We start from the raw sequence: 16502 nt of genomic DNA, 5'->3' as shown, positions 1-16502 counted from the left end.
GACTTGGCTGGTTCCTGGCCACACTGTAACCCTGAGTACGAAAGTACCTTATACAGGTTGATATTTGTCCTGTCTATTTTTCTGTCCTGTCTATTTTTCCTGGTTTTAGAATTACTCTGTTTTCTTTCATAAGAAGGTCAAAGGCTCCCATGAGCCCAGTGACTGCTGGGTCAGGCCAGCCCTGGCTACCTTCCTTCTTGGAAGCTTGGGCCTTTCCAAGCCAGAGTGTCTTTCAGCCAGCCCCACTCAGCTTCCTCCCCTGTAGGCTCTCTCTGCCTGAGGACACTGTGACTTCCTTGTTACATCACACTCTCTGCAACTAAGTCACAATTGGACTCAAAGTAGATCCTGGCCAAGCTGACAGGTCCTCAGGGGCAGCTCTCCTGCTGAATCCAGGTGGCCCTGCAGGGCCACAGGTATACAATGAAGTACCCTCTGGTGCCGCTGGTGAACGACCTCACACTCTCTTTCCTGGTTTTCTGGCTCTGCCTGCCCGTGGCTTTGCTGCTGTTCTTGACGATCGTCTGGTTGCATTTCTTACTTAGTCAAGGTGAGCTGGTTCAGGCTGGATTCTAATTTTGGAGCTGGGCAGGGGCCTAATCAGAATAAAGTTCTCTGAAACAATTACAGAAGGGAGGACGCACAGTATTTTAAATGCAGCTCAACTGTAAGAAAGGGGTTCTTTTATTCCTTCCTTCTTTCCATTTTGTTTGCTTTTTTGAGATATTATCTTACCAAATAGCCCTGACTGTCCCGGAACTCACAATATAGGGTCTTGAACTCAGATCCCCCTGCCTCTGCCTCCTGAGAGCTGAGATTAAAGGTGTGCACCATCATGCTGGCAGGTGGGGGTTTCTTAATCCTAATATAGTCCCTTGTTTGGTGCTCGTGTCTGTCCATAGCCCCTCTGGGCCCCTGCTAGTGCATAGGCAGGGCTGCTGAATTAGGAAAAGGTGCCACTTTCTGTGCAAAAGACACCCGCAGAGCCCGGGCTGCCTCTCTCACACCCTTCCCTGTGTGCTTTTGTGCAGGGCACAACAGCCTTTGCTGTTTTGCGGATCACTCACATACTATCCCGGTTTTTGGCCATACCAAACTTAGAGACGAGCCGGCCTTCTCTGGGACACCGAGATCATGGAAGGTGGTTGACACCAAGCCTGATGTCAGCAGAGTGGCAGGAGCAGCTAAAGCAGTGGCTCTCAACCTGTGGCTCCAGACCTTTCACAGGGGTCGTGATCAGATATTTACATTCTGGTTCATAACAGTAGCGAAATTACAGCTGTAGCATTAGGAAAATTGAGAACCACTGAGCTAAAAGGCCTAGACAAACCTGGCCATGAACGGGGCTAGGGGCAGGTGGGGTGGGTTACAGTGAGGGGCATTCTGTCTCCATAAATACCCCCCTTAACCCAGAGGCTTTTCTTTCTCAGTTTCTTGGCTCTGTGACCTTAGGGCTGACTGGGCAACAGTGTACCCAGCCTGCTGCCAGCTCTGGTCACAAGTTACTGAAGCAACACAAGCAGCAGCCTGCAATGGCCTGCCTCTTGATCTGCCGTGTGTGGGCTGCTAATGGTCTCATTACTCTTTCCTGGCAAGAGCCTCGAAGGGCCTTAGGTTTCTAAAAAACATGTTTTTCAGCTCATTCAAGTCACTCTCGGGGTGAGCTAGAGCCCTCCCTTGGGGCCCAGCCCAGGCTTAGGCCTGCTAGTGAGGGGGGTCAAATGCCTGTGTGCTGGCTGTGGGAGTTATCTCCGGATCAGTGTGTAGGAAGCCATGGGTTCCTACAACGCTGCATAAACCAGGCATGGTAGTGCATGTGTATTGTAATCCCAGCACTCAGGAGGTAAAGATGAGGGGGGTCAGGTCATTCTTAGCTACATAGCAAATTTGAGGTCTGGGATACATGAGACTCTCAAAACCAAAACCCTATGTATCCCCAGCATCCTTCTCCTCCTTGTTTATAGTGAAGTTATCCCATTCTGAAAATACAGAAGTTATACTGAGTGTGGGTCGAATGCTACCTCCCTCCAATCCTGAGGATAACCCTATGAAACAATCCTAATTGCCCAGGTGGGGAAACTGAGGCTCGGAAAGGAGAAACCACCTGCCCAAGGTCACAGTCTATGAAGGGTTATCAGCACAAACGTCAAATCCTCGTGTTACATCTATTGGCTGTGTGGCTTTAGGGTGGGGCTACCCGAGCCTCAGTTTCCTTACTACAAGAGAACGTAATCATAACCCCCAACACGCACACATACACACACACACACACACACACACACACACATGCACCCCACATCTCTCAGAATGAAGACACGTTGCCAGATCTAGAGCTCTTGATGCAGGAACACAAGGACTTGAGCACACGGCACACAGAAGGCACCTGTAGGCTCAATCAGTGTTGGCTGAGTTGGTAGTGGTGGTGTCACCATGGGAGGGAGGATGGGAGTGGCTTTGGGTGGCCTCTCTGGAGAGGACATCTTACCTCCACCTTTGAAGTAAGCCCTTTGCTCTTCCGGGACCATTCGGAGGTGGTGGGCCGCACGCTGGCATCATTGTCTGCTAACTCAGCCTGCAAGCTGAAAGACACAAAGAGATGTCAGTCATTCCTCGGCTTCAGGTGTGCCCCTGAGTGGCTGGACCAGGTCTTCTGTGACATGAAGGGTGCCTGAGTCATCCAGGCCTCTCCTGATAGACATGTGTGCTTTCAGGAATTCCTGCATCCACACGTGCGTGTGTTCACCACCAAGCAGTAGAAAGCACAGATATTAGTAATGAGCAGTCTAGAAGATGAACGATGGGCAGGTCGGGAACTAGGTGTTTTCCCTAGACAATGCCCAGTGCAGCAGGTACATTAGTCACCAATCTTGTGACCATGACAAAAAACAAAACAAAACAACAACAACAACAAAAACCCCACAAACAAACAAACAAAAACAGACAAAAGCCAGCTAGGGAAGAAAGGCTTCGTTTTTGGCTCCTGGTTTAAGCAGGGACCATGATGGGGAGGGTGTGGAGAGCCTAGGTGCCAACCTCATCACATCAGGATGCAGAGAACAGGAAAGCTGAGGAGGCTGGTAAAGCCTCCAGGTGGTCCCAGCTCCCCACTCCCTCTAGAGGCTCTGTCTGCTTCCTGCAGTTTCTACAGACTTCCACTAGCTGTGGACCAAGAGTTCCCATGATCCTGTGCAGAGCATTTCCCATTCACACTGCGACAGTGGGACATCTGGACACCTCCTGAGTCCTTCTGTTTTTAGTACGTAGATATGGCCACTGTCTCTGAGAGAATCTTATTTCTAGATCCCTCCTTGTTCTCCATCCAAGACCATGAAGTCTTAGAGCTAACCTCCTGCCCCAGCTTCGGGCTTCATACAGGGCCACATGAACCCCAGGCTTGGCACATGTCTCCTCTGGAGCTGCAGAGCACTACAGGCTGCTCCCACCCCAGAAGCTCTGTCTCTGGTCTCCACAGAGTCAAAGGAAGATGATTCAGATTTGTGCTTCAACTGGGAGCCCTGGAGCAAAAGACCATCCGAGTGTGGCTGTGAGGAGACATTTCCTGGTGAGGAGGATAGGGTCCACTGGTGATCCTGCTCTACCAGGTAAGGCCTTCCACAGGAATGGGGAGCTGTAAGACCCCGGGCCTGCACAGAGCCTCAGCAGCTGACCCCTGGAGCAGGCTGTCTTGCTGTGTGGACACCCTGGGCCTTGGCTTTACTGAAGATCTGACTGTCCTGCCGTGATCTCCGTGGCTTCAGGGACTTGACCTGACTGGGGCGGCAAAGGTGTGAAGAAAGGACAGACATATGGACATAGACAAGCTTGGATGGGGTGATCTGGGCTTTTGGAACATGTTTATTGTGTACAGTTGAATAAGGAGGCAGGAGCCATGGTCTACAGCTGGACGGGGGTGGGGGGTGGAGGGGGAGTGGCCATGGTCTACAGCTGGACAGGGGTGGGGGGGAGTGGCCATGGTGTACAGCTGGACAAGGAGGCAGGGGCCATGGGGTACAGCTGGATGAGGAGACAGGGGCCATGGTGTACAGCTAGATGGGGAAGCAGGAACTATGATATTCAGTTGGATGAAGAGGAAGGTTTAGCTAAACTCATAGGTGTGGTCTCTGTGAGGGAGTAATCTTCATGCTGTAGCAATCTGGAGGATGAAAGCTATAGTGGACATTTTCCGCACACTAAAGGAAGACTTTGCCTGCCATTCCTTTGAGCCCTACGCCCAGTGGATGTACTCCTGTGGCTCTGTGGCATCAGGGTCCTTTATATGGTTGTGTTCCTGACAATACACACTCACAATTTCCTTGCTCCTACGTGAGCCCCTGGTGGGCAGCTGCCTGCCCGGTGTGTGGAGGACTGTCACTTCAGCCAGGAGGAGTTTACTTACAAAGCCCCAGCCCTTCCTCACGTCGTGTCACCTCAGGGCCTTTGCATTGCTTCTTCCCTCTGCTAGAAGCTTCCTCCCTCACACACTGTTGGATTCCCCTTCTTCCTTCCCATGACTCGCACAAGTGTCACTTGGTCAGGGGGTTCCTCCAGTATTGGATGTTACAGTGCCACCTTGACTCTGTACTACTTTCCTTTGCTGTGGCTAATTACCACCTTCCAGAAACCTAGATAATGGGGGGATCCAAACACCCAAATCCCTTCCCACCACACAGTGGGGGAGTTACACACACATTGGCCGAAGCCCACAATGCCAGTCATCACGCTTGGTTGGTGGTCCTGGAATGTGCATCTCCTTCCCACACGCTCACCGTGAAAGCTGAGATGAAGTGTTCTCACCTCCATGGATATGTGAAAACTTGGGGTCTCATCCAGAAGGATCCAGGGCCTTGGTGCCCATGCCACTGGGCTCATGCCGTCTGCAGCCAGTGGTCCCCAAACGCATGTCGTCACTCTCATCTTCCCTTGAGCTCTGTCATCTCCCCGTTTAAGCTCTCCATGTCCCACGGCTGCCCCACAAAGCAAAGCCCAATGGCCCCATCCCCACTTCTTTCCTCCCTGCTCCAGCCACCACCTTAGAGCAAAGCCTCCAGGGCTCCTTCACATCCAGCCATGGCAACAGGTCCTGGCAACCCATCGCCACCTCCACTAGGCCCACATCTTCCCTCTATTCTCACAGCAGCCTTGCTGTGCAGCATGGTCAAGCACTGTGCTTTCACTTGGAGGGAGGAGGTGGGACTGAGTGGGGGGGGGCTCCCTGAGCTGTAGAGTCCTTGCTTAACCTTTCTGGGTCATAGCCTTGCCAAGTGAGACATTTCCCTGGAAAAACTCCTGTGTGAGCGTGTGCTCAAATTTGTGGACGGGGGAGGCTTCTTGACCACTGAAATCACACAAGGCCCCACAGAAACCTCTGTGTTTGATATGACTCTGCTATGGTTGTGGGTACTTATTTGTTTATTTTGTTGTCTTAGTAGTGCTAGGGTTTAAACCCAGAGTCTCAAGCGTTCTAGGTGAGCTATGTACCACCAAGTCACATGCCGATCCAAAGGACCCTGCCCATCTACAGAGAGAGCTCTTCTCGACCCCAGCATTGCTCCTCATCTCTTATCCTCCATTCTGACTTCATCTCCAACCCAAGTCCCATGTGTTTATGGCTTGTTTACTAGGTGCCATCTGGGCCTAAGTGGATGGAGGGAGAACACTGGTGACGGATGGCCTTCCCTGGGACCTTGTCAGACCTGCCAAGCCTCTTGCCAAACCATCCCTTCTCCATCACCACAGATGACCTGGAACCTGGAAGAGCCAGGCATAAGCAGTTTATGGGGGCCAGTTGGCCAGCTCAACTCACAGGATGTGTTGGATACCTATTAAAGAAATGGGGGTGCTCTTGTGCCCCTACAGAGCTCCCGATGTCCATTCATTCGGCATGGCACTCTCTGGACCGTCCCAGCCTTGTGTCTGCTGGCAATCACTCTGAGTTTTCAGCGTCACACCACAGGCTTGATCCTTGGTTAGACTATAGTGTGAATGTCTGCAGTGTGTCTGTGGTGGCCGCCTTACCACGGGGGCATTTGTGAGGAGTATCTATGTGAACCACACTATCCTAAGTGCGTCATCCAGGACTGTTGTTAGTAAGAGTTCTGTGAGGTTATCTCGACGGACTTATCCACGAGTTACGGAGAGGGGAACTGAGGCAAAGCAGTTGAGTAACATTGCCAATTCCTGTTGGAGGAGCGGGGAGTCAAAGCCAGCTCCAGGTGACTCCTGAGTCAGGGGTCTATGCACAGTGTTCTTCTATCCCAGGTGGGGAGCTGGGGACAGCAGTGAGAGATTAATACACACACACACACACACACATACAAAGACAGGTGTCTCAAAGTAGCTCTGGCCTCAAACTCACAGAGATCTGTCTGCCTCTGCCTCCAGAGTGCTGGGATTAAAGGCATGTGTCACTGTGCCTGGCTGCATTTTAAGGTCCTGGGCTTTGGAGAATTACTAAAGTCTCCTGCAGCCCTTCTGGTTACCCCAAGGCAATTGGAAGATGGTCCACGAGAGGGGACAGGCCTCCTAGGTACCATCTGATATCACTTTGTCCCTCCCCCTGCTGGACACCACAAAGACTGAAGTTCTCCCAGGGAGAAGACAGAGCCTGACTTGATGACCTGTGGCCATTGGCTACTGTTCCTTCTGTCTTGGCAGAGTGACTCACCCACAGCACCCATCAGAACACCCCTGCCCCATTTCCCTAAAAAAACCAATCTGTGGCTCCCTGTGCTCCTGGCTGGAGTCTCAGCTCTTCATCCATTGTAACACGGCCCTTTGGGATCTGAAGCCAGCTGATGTTGCTGAACGGGGCTTCTTCTCTCCTCCATCATAGAATGCAATGACTATACCTGTACTTCACCCATAAGCCTGCCCCTGTGTGGAAATATTGTAGAAGGTTCAAAGCATGCTGTGGTGTGCATGATACAATCCCACAGTCAAGCTTACAGAAGTCCCCAAGTCTTCGCACGGACGGTGGCAGAACACCATGTTCCCCAACACACAGGCACACACATCAACTCAACACCCCCCATGTTCTCACACACATGCACACTCACATGCACACACACACACACACACAAAGCTCTGCGTGGGCTTTTATCTGCGTGATGGGGCTAAACTTCCTTGGGTAATGGTTCCCATTCAGCACGGCTGGAGCTAGCTCCTGGCTCTGCCTGGAGGCTTCTCCATAAACCCTGTTACAAGCAACCCCAGAAGCAGCTCAGAGGTCAAAGGCCAGCTTCCCCACAGTCCTGGGCATGCTGTCCAGTCCCCAGATCATTGTCCCAACCTGTCTGGAAGTATGTGGGATGGACCCTGAGGGGAAGCAGGAGCAGCCAGGCCCTTCTGCACCTCCTTGGACAGGTGGGAGAAGACATGACTGTCTGGACCTCTCATGCAGCTTATGTCCCTGGGTCACACCCAGTCAGATGTTGAAGATAACCACCATCATAATGTGGGTGCCTGGGTCCTTCTGACAGCATCCAGGTCTCTCACAGTGTCCCACACTCCTTGTCACACCGACAGTCATGCCCCTGACTATCCACTCTGAACTTTGGGTTACAGGCTAGGACTCCCACCCCTCAGCGCCTGCCCCACCCCCTCCTCCCCCTACCATTGCTTTGAGCCTTATGTCCTGATCCACAGAGCCAACACAGTCCCTCTAGGGAGCCATCCTGCAGGAAACAAGATCAGGGGCCTTGAGCAGGAGCAGGCAGAATCTTTGGGTGACAGAACCTGCTGCCAGTGTGAGGTAAGTGGTCCCCTGTGTGTCAGAGTCACCCCTGGACTTCCCATCATCTGGTGGCTGTGACTCTTTCTTGGCCTGAAGCAATACCATCAAACCTGTCTTCACACAGTATCCCTGAATGTCTGTCTGTATGCTGTCTCCCCCAGACTTACCCTCTGTACCAGGATCTTGCTTATGTTGACCTGGAGTCTGCTCTAATTGGCCCATTTTTGTTTGATTTCCTTTGCCAACACCCTGTGTCCACATACAGCCACATCCTCATATCCTGGGGGTTAGGACTTTAATATCTGCGTGGAGGGGGACACCCATGCAGTGCTCTGGGGGCAGAGCTTGGTTGGCACATTGCAAGTGGCCTATATACTTTCATTTTTTTAAAAAAAAAAGCATCAGATTTTTTTTTAAGAGATGGGTCAGTGGTTAAGAGCACTGGCTACTCTTCCAAAGGTCCTGAGTTCAATTCCCAGCAACCACATGGTAGCTCACAACCATGTGTAACGGGATCCGATGCCCTCTTCTGGCACGCACCATATATTCACACAGAGCATTCATATAGAAATAAAAAAAAAGAAAAAAAAAGTCAGGCCCCTGGAAACAAGGGGTGTTGTGTCTCATGTAGGCCAGGGGCAATTAAAGTGCTTGCTGTGGATTGCTCTGAGTCCGTACCACCAACTCGCAGAACACGCAATGCTTTCATTTAAATGAGAGAACTGTGAACCAGAGCAGTTAAGGCATTTGCCAGAAGTCACAGAGCTTAGTGGGAAAGCTGAGGGTGGCCCTCCAGATGAGGCACCAGCATACTGTACAGAGTGGAGCAGCATTGTCCTAAGGTAGTGCACTGTGTAGTGGGCACAGAGGTATGGAATAGATTCTGAGCCCAGAACAAGGTCTCTGGGGCCTCCTGGTGTGAGGGCCACAGAATGAGTTCGGTAGGAAGAGGCGTGTCCAGATCTCAGGTTGCCTAGGGAGGTGTTGGCAGGCTGCCAGGTGCAGGGCCCACAGGTCTGAGTCACCACTGTGACCTAGCTGGCCCAGCCGATACTCCAGTGGCAGGGCCATGGGGCTGAGGAATGTTGCCAGGGGTGCCCAGGTGGAGCACACTCCCACCTCCAGGCTGAAGACACACAACTGTCCAGGAAGCTGGGAGGGGGCACTTCCTGCCAGAGGCTCAAAGCCTCTTGTGCAGGATCCCGGCTGAGCGCTCGTTCACTCTTGCTTTCTCTTGGCAGCTGTCGTTGTGGTTCTAGGTTAGTCATTTAGTCGGGCCCGAACTTCCTCACTTGGCGTTCACTTCTGCGTCCACTCACTCTTCCCCAGTGGCTTGCTGATTTATAACTTCACCGGGGCCTGCCGTCTCCCATTCTCCCCGCCTCCCCCCAGACATTCTCCCCTTACCTGTCCATCTGTCCACACCCGTCCTCTCACTTAAAGGTCCTCCTAGTTATCCTTCTCACTCAGCCATTTTCTTAAGGTGTATGTGTGTGTGTGTGTGTGTACATATGTACATCATGCATGTGCAGATGCCTAAGCTGGCCAGAAGAGAGCATTGGATTCCCTGGAACTGGAGTTGAAGGTGATAGTGGGCCAATCAGTGTGAGCCTTGGGAACTGCAACTCCAGCCCACAGAAGAACTGATGCTCTCTTAACCAAGGTGTGTCTCTCTGGCCCCTTATTCAGCCATTTTCTCATCCCACCCCTCATTCTTCATCCATCTGTCTGTCCATCCATCCATCCATCCATCCGTCTGTCTGTCCACATGTGTGTCCATCCACCCACTTCCTGCCCACCCACCTATGTGTCCATCCTTCCTTCACTAAGCAACTACTGTGTTTCTCACACAAAGCTCCATTGAACCCTCATCATGTCCCAGCCTCAAACATGTCCACCATGCAGATTCACTTTATACACAGGGAGGAGCCTCGGCAGCAGTGGGACCCCATCTCCTCTCTGTTCCTGGAATGTGGTTCTTTTGTTTCCTTCTGAGGATAGAGTGTTGGGAAGGTGGTCAGCAGATCATCTGCATGGTCTGACTGAGCCAGCAAGGGCTACCTGCAAGTTAGAGCTCCCGTGGTCCCTTTTTTTTCCATGATGTAGGACTACAGCTCCCAGAGGCTTATGGGAAGGGACTAAGCCAAGGTGAAGCCCTGGGTCACCACCAGTCACTAGCTTTATTTGTTCCTTTTGGTTTGGTTTTGAAACTGGGAAGGCTGTGGGAGATGAGAGTGCCCACCCCAATAGCATGTTTTATGTCTGGTGCAAGTGTGTTTGGCTGGTTGATGGGTGTTTTAATCTTTCTTTTTCTTTTAGATTTTAAAAAATATGTGTATGGATATTTTGCCTGCATATCTTTCTGTACCATATGCATATAAAGCCCACATGGGCCAGAAGAGGACATTTGAATCTCCTGGAACTGGAGTTACAGATGGTTATGAGCTGCCGTGCAGGTGCCAGGGGAATTGAAGTTCAGTCCTCTGGAAGAACAGCCAGTGCTCTTAACTGCTGAGCCATCTCTCCAGCCCAGGCTGGTCTTGAACTCACAACCCTTTTTCACTACCTTCTAACTTCTGGATTATAGGCATGCTGCTTTTTTGTGTCATTTCTGTTTTGGCTAAGGGCCAGGAAGTCTGTGCTCACACATACCTGCCTGTAGGCGGTTCTGGCTGACTCAGCCCCACCTCAATATGGGGGTGTCTTGGAAGGGTGTGCCACAGGCCCTGCCACCTTCCTCCGACTCTCACTGTGATTCATTCAGTCCCAGAGGCAGCAATAGGAGCTGTGTGTGCCTGTCCATGACAGAGCCGTCCCTTCTCCCTGCTGCCAAGATGGAAGGGCTGGCCCTGCTGCCCCTGGCCTCACCCTGTCCCCGGATCCCACGAGCCCGCATCTCCAGGAAGCCGGGGCGATGGGCCCACCTGGGCTGCAGGTACTGGTGTCAAGGGTGGTGGAGGGAGGACTGGATCTGCTGTGTGTGAGGAACATGTGCCACTTTAGTCTTCACAACAGTTCTGTGAGGCGAGAGTACCTTGAGGCTGGTCCTGATTCTTAACAATTCTAAGTGATGCTGGGGACTAGCTTGGGCAAATCCATTCTTAGATGGATAATTACGGCGTGACAGCTCCTGCCACACACATTTCGGCTTGAGCCCCTGGAGACTGGATGTGGTCCTTCCCCAGGAAGAGATTCAGGAAGCGGGGTTGGTACTCTCAGATGGGGCGACTGGCAGGGAGCGGTACTCATATGGATAAACCTTTGTGCCACAAAGCACATTCCTTGAGGGCCTGTGGGGGAACTGTGGGGGCTCTGTCCCATCAGAGGGAAATGGGCTCAACAGGTGAAACCTGTTTGTCTATCCACTTTGCCCTGGTCAGTCTGTCAGATGTGTTGGCTTCCTGATACTGCTGTTCGGAGTCATCAAACAACAGTTACTATCTTCGAATCCAGTGTGTTGGGATTCCCCAAACCAAGGACTCTTTCTCCACTACCAGGCTCTCAGGGGACATGGCTTCCTTCCCCAGATGCTAAGGGCCCATATGTTGCTTGGCTCTTAGCCTCCCCATCTGCAATGCCACCACTGAGCACCTCTGACTCTTGGCTATGACCTACTCTTCCATCCCCATTGCCTCTCCTGCCTGCCTTTGCCACTAACAGGGTGACATCAGTGATAGCCTTGGACCCACTCATATGGTCGGGCTCTCCCTCATCTTGAGGACCCAAACAATCACATCCAGAAAACCCAGAACACCCAGAACAGAGTCACAAATTCTGGGGATTAAATGCAGACATCTTTGAGGGGCCTCCATTATTCTATGTATCTTTAAATTCATTCCATCTATACATTCGTCCAATTGTTCTAATCTACAACTACATCACTAGCCATCCATTACCTATCACTCCATCTTATGTATGCAGTCAGTCTGTCTGTCCATCCCTCTATCGACCTATCGATAATCTCTATCAACCTACCTAGCAACCTGTCTACTAAGGTGGCTCTTCTTACTCCCACCCCTGCCTTAATCCCCTAAGCCTACTAATACTAATCCATCTGTGAGAACGTCTGGCCACTGAATGTGCTCAGTGGCTGTGGCTGGATGAACCAATGAATGATCCTTTAAGCGTGTGAAATTTCATAGCTCCCCTTTGTTTACTTACAACAATACGAAGGGAACAAAAGCGGCGTGCTCGCTTTTGGAACAGTGGCTTTCCAAAGGACAGGATTATGTAAGCCTTGTCTTAAGTTTTATTTGTACTGTTTTTCAGACACCTTCCTTCTGCATCGGCCTCGCCGGTGCTAAGGTCACCATGCCAGCATTGTTAGTTTTTTAACTGTTTTAAGACAATCTCAGTGAAGGGGCCGAGAAGATGGCTTAGTGGGTGAAGTGCTTGCTGTGCAAACAGGAGAACCTCTGTTCAGATCCAAAGCATACAGGTAAAAGCCAGGTGCAGTGGTGTGTGCAGGGGCTGTGTGGAGCCAGGTAGATCTCTCCAGCTCGCCAGCCAGCCAGCCACAGAGACACTGAGAACCACAGGTCCAGCAAGAGACACTGTCTCAAGAATTAGAGGCAGAAGCTAATGCAAAGGGCCACTTTTGACCTGCACGGATGAGCACATCCATTTACACCCATGCACACACCACACCATACACACACACACACCCATACACAGACACTCTCACACCCATATACACACACATACACACAATTCATATACCCATACACAGATGCTCACACACCCATACACCCACACACACACACAAACATACACACATACTCACCCATACATACACACATACCCATACATAGACACTCACACACCCATACATACATACACACATATATTCACACAAATAAAACTGAAATTAAATTACCACTGAAAACATGTTCTCCAATGTACAATATACTGAAGAGTTTTGTTCATCAAAATGATATTAACTATAAGGTACTTTACAGTGAACTCCCACCATGAACATTAAACAGCAGATTCTCTGTTGAGAATGGGCATCACCGTTCCCCAGCTGAAAACCAACTTCCCTGGGATGGTGTGGCTGCGTCCCCTCTAGGCTAAGCATTACATACCATCCACAGTCACCATGTTAAGTCTCCCACCATGGAGACTATTCCTTTCACCAGGATAAATGATTCACTGAGTCATTTATTTATCCAGAAAATTCCAGCGAGGCCACAACCTCCAGGTCACGCTCCATTCGGAACAGCTCCCCTCACTTGTGTGTCTGACTGTGGCAGTCCAGGGATGGCCCCTCAGATCTGTTGGGGAAACAGTCATTTAATGACTTAAATCTCACTGCTGGTTTGTGAAGTTCCAGGTGGGCAGGGAGGTGGAAGACCACATGGGGAGTCTGTGAGGAAGACAAAAAGGTTTGCATTAGGGTGTGGCAAAAGTCATCGGTCCGTCTGGTAGGACATCCTAAAGAGTGAACGGGGCCAAGGCGTAGAATCTTAAAAACTATTCAACATTACAGTGTTGGTCTTGGGAGGCACCTTAAAGTCCTATCTGAGCAAGGTGGCTTTGGCAGGATCTCTTTCCACTCCCCCGTAGAAATATATTTTCTGTTAGCTACACAAAATTGCAAGGAAAATTCCATTTCCCACGTGGTAACTAGCAAATATTTACATTACACTTACTTGTGTGTGTGTGTGGGGGGGGGGGTTATCAGAGGACAGTTTGCGTGTGTGGGGGTTATTAGAGGACAGTTTGCATGAGCTGTCTCTTTCCTCCCACCATGGGAGACCTAGAGTTGGAACTCAGGCTGTCAAGTTTGGTGGCAAGTGTCTTTACTGGCTGAGCCGTCTCACTGGTCTCGGCCATGTGGTGACTTGATTCCTGGCAGCCACTCATTATGGTTGGTGAGCAGTAACTGAGCCACGGTGCTGTACTATCTGCTGACTCTTGCCTAGATTTTGAGAGAGGACCATCAACGCTCTGAAACCAGGGAAACACAAGCTGTTTCTGGGGGATAGCACGAGCCAGTGCGTCTGAAGGGCAGGCAGCCAGTGCCCTCAGGTAGAAGGCCCCTGTAGTTTCACAGTGGGGGACAGCATGTGCTGTATATCTGTGGCCGTTGCTTCATTTCCCAAATGCAAGATGCACTTCTGCTGTCCTGGCCATTACATCATCAGTTCATTCAGCTCTCTGTGGACCAGTGAGGTGCTGAGTAATTTTGACCTCTTTGGATACCTGTATTTATTGACATATCGAATGCCATGAGAAAGCAGTGTTTACTGTGAAAAAAAATGTTAGAAACATAATTCATCTGTCTTTCCCACCTCCAGCCCACAAGGACAGTCACCAAGAATGGCTCAGTGCACATTCTATAGGATATTATGCTTTGTAAATATACATATATGTAACATATATGTATATCTATCTAAAATGTCTATGTGATGGTGCATGTTATCACCTTGACAGGATTTTACTAGGAGACACGCCCCATCACAACTATGAGGGATTGTTTAGATTACATTCCTCTGAGGGACCGTCTTGATTAGGGGTGAAGACCTACCCTAAAGGGGAGGCAGGCATTATTCTCTGGACAACATCAAGAAGAAACTGTCTTGGGCACATATGCTTCAACCCCAGCACTCTGGTGCAGAGGCAGGGAGATCTCTGTGAGTTCAAGGCTAGTCTGGTCTCCATAGAGAGTTCCAGGTTAGTCAGTGTTACATAGTGAGACCCTGTCTTAAAATAGATAGATAGATAGATAGATAGATAGATAGATAGATAGATAGATAGATAGATAGATGATAGATAGATAGAAAAATAATAATTAAAAAAAAAGACTCAAGCTGAGCTCAAATATCCATCACTCCATTTCCTGGCCACAAATACAATGTAACCAAGAGTGTGCCTTCTTGATTCCCTACCATCATGGGCTCCCATTCTGAGCTAAAGGAAAGACTTCCATCCTTAAGTCACTTTTGCCAGAAGTTTTGTTTGTTTGTTTGTTTGTTTGGGGTTGTTGTTGTTGTTGTTTTTGGTTTTTTGTTTTTGAGACAGGGTTTCTCTGAGTAGCCCTGGCTGTCCTGGAACTCACTCTGTAGACCAGGCTGGCCTTGAACTCAGAAATCCGCCTGCCTTGCCTCCCAAGTGCTGGGATTAAAGGCATGCGCCACCATGCCTGGCCTCAGAGGTTTTATCATCATGGCAGGAAGCTCTTCGTTACAGAACTAAGACATTTATATGATCCTTTCATGTTCTAACTGCATGTAACCGAAGAACAACCTTTCCCACCTGATGGCAGCCACTGGAGACAGGTTGATGTTGCCTCTCCACGGCTGCCTGGCTGCTCATCTTGTGCCTTGTTTAGTGGCCTTTTCCTGGCTCTTGTGTTTTGGGGTGCTTCTCTCATGCTGCATCTCTGGAGATTTGTCCCTGGGACAAACGCCCTCTGCAGGGATCACTGACCTAGCGACGTAAACTTTGAGAACGTCGAAATATGTCCTCCGGGGGTCTCCAGGCAAGCTGTGTCCCTGGCCATCTCAGAGGTCATGAACTTGATTCCTTATGCTCGTGGCATCCTTGGTTTTAAACTTGAGTTTAAGTTAGGGGCATTTTTGATCTGTTTGTTTGTTTTTCTAAGGCCACACGCTATTTACCACAGCAAATGGGGGCTGAAAGAGAAACTGACGAGTTGGTTCTGTTTTTCCCCCTTTCCCATGGGTCCCGGGAATCAAACTCAGGTCATGAGGCTTGCACAGCAAGCTCCTCTACCCTCTGTACCATCTCCCTGGCCTTGTTTCTTGGTATTCTCTCTCTCTCTTAAAGACAAGATCTTACTATGTAGCTGTGGGTATCCTGGAACTCACTCTGTAGACCTAGTTTTGAACTCAGAGGTCTATCTGCTTGTCTCTGCCTCTAGAATACTTGGATCAAAGGCATGTGCCACAACCTGGCTCATTCTTGATGGTTTTTGTTAATTGAATCCAAGTAAAGTTCTTGTAGTGTGTGTGTGTGTGTGTGTGTGTGTATGTGTGTATGTATGTATGTATGTATGTATGTATGTATGTATTTATTTATTTATTTATTTATTTATTTATGTCTTTTGAGACAGTGTCTCATGCCATCCAGTCTGGCCTAAATTCAGACTGTAGGTGAAGATAACCTTGGATTGTAATCCTCCTGCCTCAGAGCACTGGAATTACAGGTGTGCACAGCAATACACCATTTATGTGGTGTTCAGGATCTGACAGTACCCTCTAGGCAGGCCTTCTACCAACCGAGCTGCATCTCCAGCCCCATCATTTACCTTTCTAAGATCAATGTCCATAGCTTGAGCAGCTTTTCTCATACCCAGCCCCTGGCAGAGTTCCCAAGCTGGAGCCAGGAAGACCCATTTAGTTCCTAGAGCAACTGTCAGATTCTCTCCATCAGTAATAGCTAGGAACCCTGGCTGGCGACACCCAAGTTGCTCATGAGCCAAATCACCCTTAACATCCTCAGCTCATTCTTCAGCTCAGGTCTCTGCCACCAAGGTCAGGGTCAACTGATCTCCAGATACGTCTGCAGACACAAGATCGGAATGAATCACACGTGCACAGTGGAAGTGACAAGGTTCAGCCTGCATCTCAGCGCCTTCAGCACATGCCAGCTGTGGGCCTCTGAGGGATGTGACTCAACCTCAGAACTTTGGCTTCCTGCAGCGTTAGTTTGATTTAGAGTTCTGAATCCACACCCTCCTTACGAAAGCCCCCTTTTCTGCAAGCCTGTCCTTTGGTGCTCAAATCTGTGCCACGCTGAGAGTGGT

General features: G+C 50.0%; 2 protein-coding genes across 2 annotated transcripts in view; both read left to right on the top strand.

The window, feature by feature from the left end:
* Positions 1-255: 255 nt before the first annotated feature.
* Adig (adipogenin) lies at positions 256-5824 on the top strand. Its single transcript, XM_021156877.3, has 3 exons — positions 256-550; positions 3473-3602; positions 5622-5824. The coding sequence occupies exons 1-2, from the start codon at positions 424-426 to the stop codon at positions 3586-3588; spliced, it is 243 nt and encodes an 80-aa protein (XP_021012536.1). The 5' UTR covers positions 256-423; the 3' UTR covers positions 3589-3602; positions 5622-5824.
* A 4663-nt stretch (positions 5825-10487) lies between these two features.
* Positions 10488-16502, top strand: part of Arhgap40 (Rho GTPase activating protein 40) — a 39377-nt gene continuing 33362 nt past the window's right edge. Inside the window, exon 1 of the mRNA XM_021156780.3 lies at positions 10488-10667. Coding sequence (XP_021012439.1) covers positions 10534-10667 — 134 coding nt within the window. The 5' untranslated portion in view covers positions 10488-10533. The remainder of the gene's footprint in view (positions 10668-16502) is intronic.

Source organism: Mus caroli, unplaced genomic scaffold (assembly GCF_978045245.1).
Source record: "Mus caroli unplaced genomic scaffold, Mus_caroli_1 scaffold_2, whole genome shotgun sequence".
NCBI lineage: Eukaryota > Metazoa > Chordata > Mammalia > Rodentia > Muridae > Mus > Mus caroli.
The sequence above is the reverse complement of the archived record's forward strand: the minus strand, read 5'-3'. Positions and strand labels throughout refer to the sequence as shown.